The following is an 11,818-nucleotide window of genomic DNA, read 5'->3' on the forward strand; positions in this document are numbered from 1 at the left end:
AATTAAAAAAAATAGCGATGTCATTCTTATTTTTTTTACACTTATTGACTATGTCTGTGGTATATGAGTGTGATAAATTATTCAATGAATATTTGTTTTTTACCGAAAAGTTATCATCATTGCGTAAATAATTTATTTATTAATTTAATTATAATTTATTTCTTAATTACATTTCACTTCTCATCATTCCATGGTATTTATGAATATATAGGAGTTTAGGGATCAAAATAAAACATGTAACAAAGGCAAAATAAAGAAATGGGCAAATGATCAAGAGTTAATTCTATGAAAATTGTAAAATAGTTTATATTCTTAAATTTTTCCCTTGTTTTTGTGTATATATTATGTTAAAATGGATAAAAACAATAAAAAATGTATGTAAAAAGAACTCCACCGACAAGACACACAAAGTGACTTGGTGGGTCTCTGCAATTAAATTTTTTTTTTTTTTTAAATTGTTCCTTAAATAAATGTATACAATTTATGTAATTAAAAAAAAAAATATATATATATATATATATATATATATATATATATATATATATATATATATATATATATATATATATATATATATATATATATATATATGTATACTATTGTTAACCTTACTTAGCTTTTTGTTGTACTTAAGCATGTAAGTACTTTTCACCATGTATTTCGGTTCAACACAGGCTATGCCTGAAGAGCCAAAATGCAGATAAATTATATGTAAATTTATATTTAAGAAATAAAAAATATAAAGAAAAATTAAGATAAAAACAGGTGCTTATTTATGTTTTGCTGGGAGGTCTTTTCTTGTGTCATATGAGAGTAATTCTTAAATGGATATGTATGAAGTTTTAGCATACAGTTGTTTCACCGTCATAAGTTGTAATTTATCAAATATTTCCTCTGTGCAAGTCTTCAAACTTAATGTATTATTTACAACACAAATCTTGATTATCTCTAACTATGGGAGTTATTTTTCATATTATTTTTTGACATATAAAAAAAAAAGCTTCTTGACATCCAAAAGATGTCTTTAGTGAAGTTCTAGTGATTCAAGAACAAGGTTTCTAAATTGGTTCATATATATATAGAACATCCAAGCAATTGAGTAGTGTGATTGTCAATAATAGGTAGAATTGGTGAATGTTACACGTGTGTAAAGTGATAACTTAAACCAGCCTATGACGGTCGTCAGCCCCCTAAATACCCAGACATCCATATTCCTCTTCATCTTTGATGAGATGTCAAAAAATAATTTGAAAATAATTCCTGTAATTGGAGATAATCCAGATTTCGTGAACAAGTATTTGGACATACTCAAAATGTTGTCAATGTATTATATTCATCATTGATTTTTATTATTTTTACAAATAAATTGGCTCCTTGTCTAATGAGTTGGCCAACCTCTGCACTACACGCTAGTTTTAAGTCCTGTCACTTAGGCTATTTAGTCTAGCTCTATGGTATCCTCGTACTAGCTGTCGCCTGGCATGATGAACTGGTGCGACGTGGTCTGGTCGTCGGATAGGGGCTTCCAGGGCGTGGTCCTGTCGTGGAGAAGGACCACTCTTGGCTGATGCTATCTGCTGCCTTCCAGGAAATAGCGAGCCGGCTGGCTCAAGAGGCGGCCGATGGGGAGGAGTCGATCGTCTCGGTCCGGGGTCATCAGCTCCGTCTGGAATTCAAGAATCGTATTTAATATTCTCAATATTATTAATATTTAAAGCATTTACTTTGTGGTTAGTCATTTTTACTAATTTTTTTTTACAAAAATGTTAATAATATTAGTATATAACCACTCACCAAGATTTTTATGTCTACCGGTTTCGAGACGTACCCATCTCTTCGTCAGGACAATCACTAACACAGCATGCAAACAATACTATCCTTATTTTTTGACATCTCATCAAAGATGAAGAAGAATATGGAAGTCAGGGCATTTACGGGGCTTACGACCGTCATAGGCTGGTTTAAGTGATCACTTTACACACGTGTAACATTCACCAATTCTACCCATTATTGACAACCACACTACTCAAATTCTTGAAAGTTCTATGTATATGAACCAATTTAGAAACCTTGTTCATGAATAACTAAAACTTCACTAGAGACATCTATTGGTGAGATGTAAAGAAGCTTTTTACTAAGCAGAAACTCTTATATTAGTATGTGAGATCCGAATCCTGGATTATAATCACACACATGTTGTAAATGTTGTAAATACTATCCTTATTTATTGATTTGGCGTTTAATTTGTAGAACTCCATTTTAATTTATGTATTAATTTTATATCAAGCACATATTTTTTGTGTCTACTAAGTTGTATTTTACAAACAAAAACACAAAAAAGATATTGTGACAATTGTTTCGCCTTGTTAGGGCATTATCAAACGAATGTGAAGATCAAATGGACTACGGTCCTTATGTAGCTATACAATTCTAAGTGACAGTTTTAATACGTGCAGCAATAATTTATGGGAGACAATAGTAGCTAATGGGGGATGTAGGTATTTATGTCTTTTTGTTAATAAAATACAACTTAGTAGACTCAAAAAATCTGTATTTGATACATAAATACTATCCTTCACCACCATAGCACCATTTACACACTCAAAACTACACAAAATGTCTAACACATGCGATTTTTGGTCGATCCGAAGACCAACATGCACTATAGTTTTCAATACAGACATGCGTTACGAGCCGAGGCTACAAGCAATTGTACTCATCATCAGACTGGTGATGTCGGTAACGACGAAACCCGGTTGCTGGTCAAATTAAAATAAAGTGGAAAAGCTAAAAATATTGGTTTTAATCTAATAATATATAAACAAAATGCAATTCCATCACGAAGTGTCAGTGGATAATATAAATCTAATTGTACTCACTCTATCACAAGCCTGTGACAAACAAATTCTACAGTCTAAAGAGATTCCCACCTGTCTAAAAAGAAAAACGTATGAATCCTGCATACTTTTTTTAGATGGGAATTTTTTTTTATTTTTTTATTTTTATTTGTTTGATATAGTTACATTTTTAAGTACAACATAATACAATTTCTAAACATTTATACATATCGCTCACTCCTTTCAAGAACGTCATAAATCAAAATACTTATTTATATTTGCAGATGAATATTTACAGGAAGATGGGTATTTACAGGACATATGATCTATCATTAGCTGGTTAAATGATCACTTTACACACATGCAACATTTACCATTCAGGTTGTTCAGGTTGTTTGTGGACCATATAGGATGTAGGGATGAATTTTTTAAATATGGGAATTGCATTTATATTTATCTTGCTTATTATGTACAGGATCATTAGGTAGATTTTTGTTCCTTCTAGCTAATTAAATATGTTTTTATTTGAATCTGTGTTGGGATCAGGAAGGATAATCTAGTGTGGGCCAACCAGGAACTTCTCAGCATTTGCTCATTGCCAGAAAACCACGTAAAACTCCTCAGGATAAGCCGGACTGTTGACTGTCATCAGCAGACCTTCCGTTCCACTAGAAGAGGGTTCGGCATTTTGTGTCCTACTTTGGTTTGTGTTACCAATGTCCTTCACTATTTTTGCCATGTATGATACCACCTCTCGTGACAGTTCCTTATGAACTATCGCGGATCCGATGTTGGATAGGTCCTCACCCAGGCTCCCGCAACGCGCCTCCAGCTGTTGTCTTTGTAGGGGTGGATATGGATGTGTATATGGTATGTGTGAATTAAAATGAATGAAAGTTTTACCTGCGTCTGTTCAGCGTCTGATCTTTCTTCCAAAACGGTATCCAGATCTAGCGAAGGCCTCTCTCTTCCTGGTCGAGATCCGCTGAGTCTGTTCCCACGGGAACCGCTTAGCTGGACCAGAGACAATCCAATAGCTCCGCAGTTCCTTCTTCTCGCCCTCTCCCTACGACAGCAAAAAACATTCTAAAAAAAGGTACAACACACCGTTTTACAAGAACAAAGACAACATACTATACATATCGTAGTCATGCAGGAGAAAGTGACCAAGTGAATTTTTTTACAAAACCGTGATCATTGACTATTTGATATCTTACTAGCTTGCCCTGAAAACATCCCAAAGGATTTTAAAATTGTAAGTATAATATATTGACTTGGTGAAAATGACTAACTGCATTGATGTTTATTTTGTTACCAAGCAAAAGTGACTTAAATGGTCCTCCTGAACATTTTACGTTTTGGAAGTTGGTCACTTTCTCCTGTACGACTACGATATAAATATTTAGGTATACAGATAGACAAAACTTGAAATAGGATATATTGATATATCAATACAAAGACTAGGCATTTACAGTGCTTACAATCTGTCATAGGCTGGCAAACCAGCCTTAGGAATTATGGCCACGAAGGCGTGTAAAATTAATCAAAAGTAATCACTGTATATACGTGCTATATTCATCATCCTACCCGTGATTGACAAACTTCTTCTTCTTCTTACCCTTATCCGCACCCAATGGCGCATAGGGTACTGCATCATATAAACGCAGTATAATCTCGATCGTTAACACATTAAGGAAAGGTGATCAGCTTTCTGCTTCAGCTACCAGCCCAAGGTAGTATTGAAAAAATATTACAGTGAAAAATCACCTATATGTATTTGACCCCCCTGGGAATCGATCCCGTGACCTCCAGAACGGTATCCGAGCGTGTTGACCATTACACTACGGAAGCGAACTTATTGCCACTAGGGCATGTAAAATTACCGGAAAACGTATGCGTTACCGGTAGACCGTTGAAAAGCTATAATTTAATACGGTTAATTCACCAATCTACCATTTTTATAATATGTATGACCAGGGTTTTTTTCATGTAACGCGGTGTAACGGCGTTTCGGCACCTTTTTTCGCGGAAACATACTTTTTCTTCTTCTTCTTGGTGTAGGCCTTGTGGCCTGTTTTAAAGAGGGATTAACCTCATGTGATGTCGATTCCTAACTAACGATCCATCTCTTTGGTGGTTTGCCCGGAAGTCGTCTACCATGGAGTTGGCCGTACCTTTGTTGCCTTCCCTACCTTACGACATCTTCGCTCTCGCATATTTTCAAAACCAATTAGACAAAACAACGTTTGTGCTTACGTAATTGCAATATACATATATATTTACACAATTCGTCAAAATAATAAAAATATGGCATTGATATGAATATTCAAATATTTGAATTTATATTTTTAGGTAATAAGCTTGACTTAAGGTGAGTTTCGGGAACTTTTTTGTTTTAAAAAAAGCCTTGTGTATGATTTCCTTAAAATAACACACACGTAACAATTAAAATGTTCTCAGGACAGTTAAAAATAGCTGTCAGAAATGTCGTAATTTCTATAGTAAACATAAACCATACAAACTTTGATGTTCTGAACCTCAAACTTTGGCAAAATAGAACAAAATGTTTAGTTAGCACCGCAATCACTTTTAGTTCAAAACGATCTAGCTATAGAAATTCAAGTCAAACTAGTATAATTTATCTCGTTCCCAGAGATTTAAAGTTTATACAAGATAAGTTTGACTCGTGGTTCTCTGTTAAATCATTCATATTTTAACCCTTTCGAATAAATTTTTATTCATAAGTATAAAAAGTATAAAAAAAACTCTAGTGTAGAATTTATGTAAGTAAAAATATACTTTCGTAATTGTACTTAATGTGAATTTTCAATGAATCTGCACACGAAATTTCGTTAAAAAATAAAATAAATAATAAAACCCTTATCCGCACCCCAATGGTGCATAGGGCACTGCGTCATATAAACGCAGTGTTATCTTGATCGTTTACACATGAAGGAAAGGTGATCAGCTCTCCGCTTCAGGTACCAGTCCAGGGTAATATTGAATAAATATGACAGTGAAAAAATCACTTATATTTATTTTACCCCCCTTGGGAATCGAACCCAGGACATCCAGAACGGTAGGCGAGCGTGCTGACCATTACACTACGGAGGCGGACATAAAATTCTAAACAAACGCGTTATTGATTTTTTTTATCCATTTTCGAATTCACCGAGTATACTTGAGGTCGTCTATTACAAACAGCTGATGTAAAAACCTTGAGTAACAGATTGCGCTCTAAACAGATTTGGTAATTACTTGGCTTGGCACTTTTTGTACGTATAATTTATATTTGTATATACATATATATACACATATATATATATATATATATATATATATATATATATATATATATATATATATATATATATATATATATATATATATATATATAAATATATATATAAATATATATATATATATATATATATATATATATATATATATATATATATATATATATATATATATATAATTATATATATGTACACAGGCGTCGTGACGTAGTTAGGTAGACGCTCGACTACAAAACCGGCGTCGCGGGTTCGAATCCCGCCAATTGCAAAATAAACTCAAGAAAGATTTATTTTCAGTTGGTCTGGGTGTTTGTGATGTATTTTTCATATTTACCTTCCCTATCTTTACTATCCTACCTGCAGACAAGCTTCTGAAAAAAGAGGCTTAGCGGGTTATTCCTTATTTTTTTTTTACATATACTCGTATATAATGTGCGACAAAACGATGTTTGATACATTGTTCGAATGGTGAAAAAACGGAATGGCGTTTGGACATGTGGAACGAATGAGTGAGGAAAAGACAGGTAATGATATAAATAACATTAATATGTAATTATTAGATTAATATATTAGATTCTTATCTAATGATAAGAATCTACAGATTTCCAATTGGAAACCCTCTTCAACCGTTGGCACGTTTAATTCACCAATTAAAAGTCAAACTCACCTCGCTAACTTGGCTCTTTTTCTAAGGCAACATATGACCAAAAGTGCCAGAATGGGGAATCCAATAATGGAAGATACTATTGGCACCACAACGCTCTCCGGGGATACTGCAAAAATAATTACAAAAAACGGTTAATCAAAAACTATATACGACTATATTAAAAGTACCATTGTGCAATATAATGTATATGATATAATGTATGCGGAAAATCTGTGTTGAAAAGTCGAATAGTGAGCATATTGTCCTCTTAGGATCTTTAAAAACTATACTTCTCTGCATTGTATATATGTCCCTACTAGAATCAACATCGCACACACACACATTCATTAATTTGCTAGATCTACACTAAATATTTTGTACTGATCTTTACGTTTCTGTGGTTAACTATTGTATAATTGGCTTGTTCAATGTATATCTTTTAATTGTTTTGTTTTACATAAAAAAAAAATAATACCCTAGCAGACTAGTCGATACGATGCAGTGCCTATGCACCATTTATAGTTATATGTTAGAAGAAGAAGATGGAGAGAAAGGTGAATGTTACTGTGTTTATACTGATTACTTGAATCAGTCGTAAGCCTTTTATATTTTGTATATTTAAAGCATTGTTAACTTTGTGGTATGGTAATATAACACTCCCCTTATCATTCATGGCTCATTTTATGTAATACCACTTTAAAATACACTGCTTCATGACTACAGGTTTCGGAATAATCATTCCATCATCAGGTCAAATGTGTCAATTATTACGGTCCGATTATTATACAAAAATTCAATATTGTAGTGTTTTTAAGTGGTATTACACAATGTGAACCATAAATGATAAGGAGAGTGTTAAAACATGATATTAGCTAGAAAAAAGTAAATCCACTTATTGATCTATAAACCTTGTATGGTTTAAGTGGTATTACACAAAGTGAACCATGAATGATAAGGAGAGTGTTAAAACATGATATTAGCTAGAAGAAACGTCAAATCACTTATTGATCTATAAACCTTGTATGGTTTAAATGGTATTACACAAAGTGAACGATGTATGATAAGGAGAGTGTTGTTAGACCTTTAAATGCACACATTTCCATATTCCTCAACCTCTCATCTATATAGATATTTGCATCTATGTTGAGATATCAATGAAAATGTCGTGATATCAATTCGTGATCATTCCAGCCCCTAGGGTATTGTTTGTATAGTTTCAGGAATACAGGGTAACTAACCGTTTCCACCGACTCATCAGTTTAATCAACCCCCAGTGGATACGTTAAACTTTACTTATTACGAGGGTGATGGATGATGGATGTGCATTTTCACCCGTTCCTCCCTAAAGGGTTCAGATAACATTTGTTTGACCTATATTTCGGAGTGAGATAGTTCAAATAATTTTGAAAACGTGCTTGAGTGCCGAGTGAATACATTTTTGTACGGATGTAATAAGTTTGAAAACATTTTTATGAGTGTGTACAGTATGAAGACATTTTTGTATTAGTGTAAACAGTTTAAAAACATTTTTGTCAGTGTACACAGAATGATTTTTTTCGTATTATGTAGTGAAAACAGTTTGAACAATTTTTTATAGGAATGTCCACAGCAGGAAAACATTTTTGTACTAGTGTAAAATGTTTGAACCTATTTTTATACGAATGTACACAGATTGAAAATATTTTTTTGTAAACAGTATGAAAACATTTTTGTATTAGCGTAAACAGTTAAACATTTTTGTGAGTGTACACAGAATGAAAACATTTTTGTGTTATGTAGTGAAAACAGTTTGAACATATTTTTATACGAATGTCCACAGTATGAAAACATTTTTGTACTAGTGTAAACAGTTTGAACCTATTTTTATACGAATGTACACAGTTTGAAAATATTTTTTGTATTAGTGTAAACAGTTTGAAAACATTTTTGTATTAGTGTAAACAGTTTGAACAAATTTTTATACGAATGTCCACAGTATGAAAACATGTTTGTACTAGTGTAAACAGTTTGAACCTATTTTTATGCGAATGTACACAGTTTGAAAATATTTTTTTGTAAACAGTTTGAAAACATTTTTGTATTACCGTAAACAGTTAAACATTTTTGTGAGTGTACACAGAATGAAAACATTTTTGTTTTATGTAGTGAAAACAGTTTGAACATATTTTTATACGAATGTCCACAGTATGAAAACATTTTTGTAATAGTGTAAACAGTTTGAACCTATTTTTATACGAATGTACACAGTTTGAAAATATTTTTTTTGTATTAGTGTAAACAGTTTAAAAACATTTTTGTGAGTGTACACAGAAAGATTTTTTTTGTATTATATAGTGAAAACAGTTTGAACAAATTTTTATACGAATGTCTACAGTATGACATTTTTGTACTAGTGTAAACAGTTTGAAAACATTTTTGTGAGTGTACACAGTATGAAACGTTTCCTAACGAGTGTACCATGATATGTATAAAATGATGTATATACAGTTTAAATATACGAATGTACACAGTTTGAAAACGCTTTTTTACGATATTATTAAAATGCAACTTTGTTTTAAAATCACTATATACATCGTAAAAATTTATAGTGATTTTAAAACAAAGTGTTTACAGGAATTTCAATGACAGTAAACATTTAAAGTGATTTTAAAACAAAATTACATTTTAATAAAAAAATGGAAAATCACAAAATTAGTGATTTAAATATAAATTATATTTATACGAATTTACATACTTTAAAAACGTTTTTGCATGAGTGCACGCAGTTTGAAAAGATTATTGTACGAGCGTACATAGTTTGAAAACATTTTTATACTAATGTGCACATCGTTTTTCTTTATGTTAGGATTGGTGTTCGATTGTTTTTCAGAATTGCGTGAAATTTGTGTCAGGAAAATTGGGCTACTTTTGAAGGGATATGTGATGGAATATAAGTTGAATAAAAATATATTTGTATTTTCATATATTGATGAGAACATACAAATATAGTTCTCACGCAGTAAGCTCTGCTTAGGAACTACAAATACTTGATATTTACGCCAAATATCCTCCTAAAAAAGAAAAAAAAGCTTACTTTTTTGATATACTATAAGGGTTGGTCTTCGGTTATGATTGCTGTGTATTGCTTTTCCATGATTGAGGTTCTGTCCCTGCGTTGGTTCCAGTAATATGGGCGGTAGTGTAGTGCTGCTAGTGCTGGCCATCTCCTGTAGCACTGGCTCACTTTTCTCTCTTGGTACTTATCATTTCAGAGAAAAGGTGCAGCATCTGAGAAAAAAAAACATATTATATTCGTTTGAAAATACCATAACATATCATAAATATTCATTGAAACCCCAATGGTGCATAGGGCACGGCATCATATAAACGCAGTGTTATCTCGATCGTTAACACATGAAGGAAAGGTGATCAACCCTCCGCTTCCGGTACCAGTCCAAGGTAATATTGAATAAATATAAGAGTGAAAACATCACTTTTATTTATTTGACCCCCCCTGGGAATCGTACCCGGGACCTCCAGTACGGTAGCTGAGCGTGCTGACAATTACGCTACGGAGGCGGACGTATAAATATTACAGTGAAAAAATCACTTTTTACATTTATTTGACCCCCCCCCCAGGAATTGAACCCGGGATCACCAGAACGGTAGCCGAGCGTGCTGATCATTGCACTAAGGAGGCGGAAAAAAAATTATATGCATTAAAATGTATGATTTCTATCTTCTTTATTTTCAATTAAACGAGACAGAGTCACAGCGACGAGTGGTTGGGTACAGCTAGTTTAAAATAACATTTTTATAACCAAGTTTATACAAGATAAGTTTGACTAGTGATTCACTGTTAAATCATATTTTAACCTTTTATTATTAGATTAAAACCAATATTTTTAGCTTTTCCACTTTTTTTATTTGACCAGCGACCGGGTTTCGTCGTTGCCGACATCATCAGACTAGTGAGAGGCTATACAAATTGTTATGCTATATATAAAAGAAGGCAGGAGTTTATATATAACATAACAATTTGTATAGCCTCTCACCAGTCTGATGATGTCGGTAACGACGAAACCCGGTCGCTGGTCAAATAAAAAAAGTGGAAAAACTAAAAATATTGGTTTTAATCTAATAATAAATTAAAAATGCAATTCCATCACGAAGTGTCAGTGGATAATATAAACATATTTTAACCCTCTCGAACGTACTTTTTATTAACAATTATTAAATAACTCTAGTGTGGAATTTCTGTAGGTAAAAATTTCTTAAGTAATTGTACTTAATGTGAATTTTCAATGAATCTGCATCCGACATTTGTTTTTTTTTTAAACCCTTATCCGCACCCCAATGGTGCATAGGGCACTGCATCATATAAACGCAGTGTTATCTTGATCGTTTTACACATGAAGGAAAGGTGATCAGCCCTCCGCTTCAGGTACCAGTCCATGGTAATATTGAATAAATATTACAGTGAAAAAATCACTTATATTTATTTCACCCCCCTTGGGAATCGAAACCGGGACCTCCAGAACGGTAGCCGAGCGTGCTGACCATTACACTACGGAAGCGAACATTTGGTTAGAGACACAAAATTTTAAACGAACGTGTTGTTTTACAACACTTTGAGTGTGTCCAAATACTTGTTCACAAATCTAGATTATCTCCAATTGTAGGAGTTATTTTTCATATTATTTTTCATCTCACCAATAGATGTCTCTAGTGAAGCTCTAGTGATACAAGAACAAGGTTTCCAAATTGGTTCATATATATCGTAGTCATACAAGAGAAAGTGACCAAGTGCATTTTTTTAAATAACGTATACACATGACTATTTGATATCTGATTACCTTAATATTGCCCTGAAAAAATCCTAAAGGATTTCAAACTTGGAAGTATAATATATTGACTTGTTAAAAATGTATAATTGCATTGGTGTTTATTTTCTTGCCAACCAAAAGTGACTTGAATGGCCCTCCTGAACATTTTACGTTTTGGTAGTTAGTCACTTTCTCCTGTACGACTACGATAAAGAACATTCAAGAATTTGA

The 11,818-nt window shown here is 32.8% G+C and overlaps 1 protein-coding gene across 1 annotated transcript; it reads right to left on the reverse strand.

Moving 5' to 3' along the window:
• Positions 1 to 1,570: 1,570 nt before the first annotated feature.
• Positions 1,571 to 9,985, reverse strand: LOC148303754 (uncharacterized). Its single transcript, XM_088269463.1, has 4 exons — positions 9,856 to 9,985; positions 6,804 to 6,909; positions 3,741 to 3,903; positions 1,571 to 1,666 (listed from the first exon to the last, which is right to left on the reverse strand). Exons 1-4 carry the CDS (start codon positions 9,983 to 9,985, stop codon positions 1,571 to 1,573), a joined length of 495 nt encoding a protein of 164 aa, XP_088125589.1.
• Positions 9,986 to 11,818: the final 1,833 nt, after the last annotated feature.

The sequence above is a fragment of the Brachycentrus maculatus genome, unplaced genomic scaffold, assembly GCF_059751285.1.
Source record: "Brachycentrus maculatus isolate JH-2025_06_01 unplaced genomic scaffold, ASM5975128v1 h1tg000351l, whole genome shotgun sequence".
Classification (NCBI taxonomy): domain Eukaryota; kingdom Metazoa; phylum Arthropoda; class Insecta; order Trichoptera; family Brachycentridae; genus Brachycentrus; species Brachycentrus maculatus.

Coding starts and splice junctions, on each gene's coding strand:
- LOC148303754 (XM_088269463.1), bottom strand. CDS start 9,985: ATGGCCAGCACTAGCAGCACTACACTACCGCCCATATTACTGGAACCA. Junction 6,910..9,855: donor CCTTATAGTATATCAAAAAA/GTAAGCTTTTTT, acceptor TTATTTTTGCAG/TATCCCCGGAGAGCGTTGTG. Junction 1,667..3,740: donor CAGACGCTGAACAGACGCAG/GTAAAACTTTCA, acceptor CTTGAATTCCAG/ACGGAGCTGATGACCCCGGA.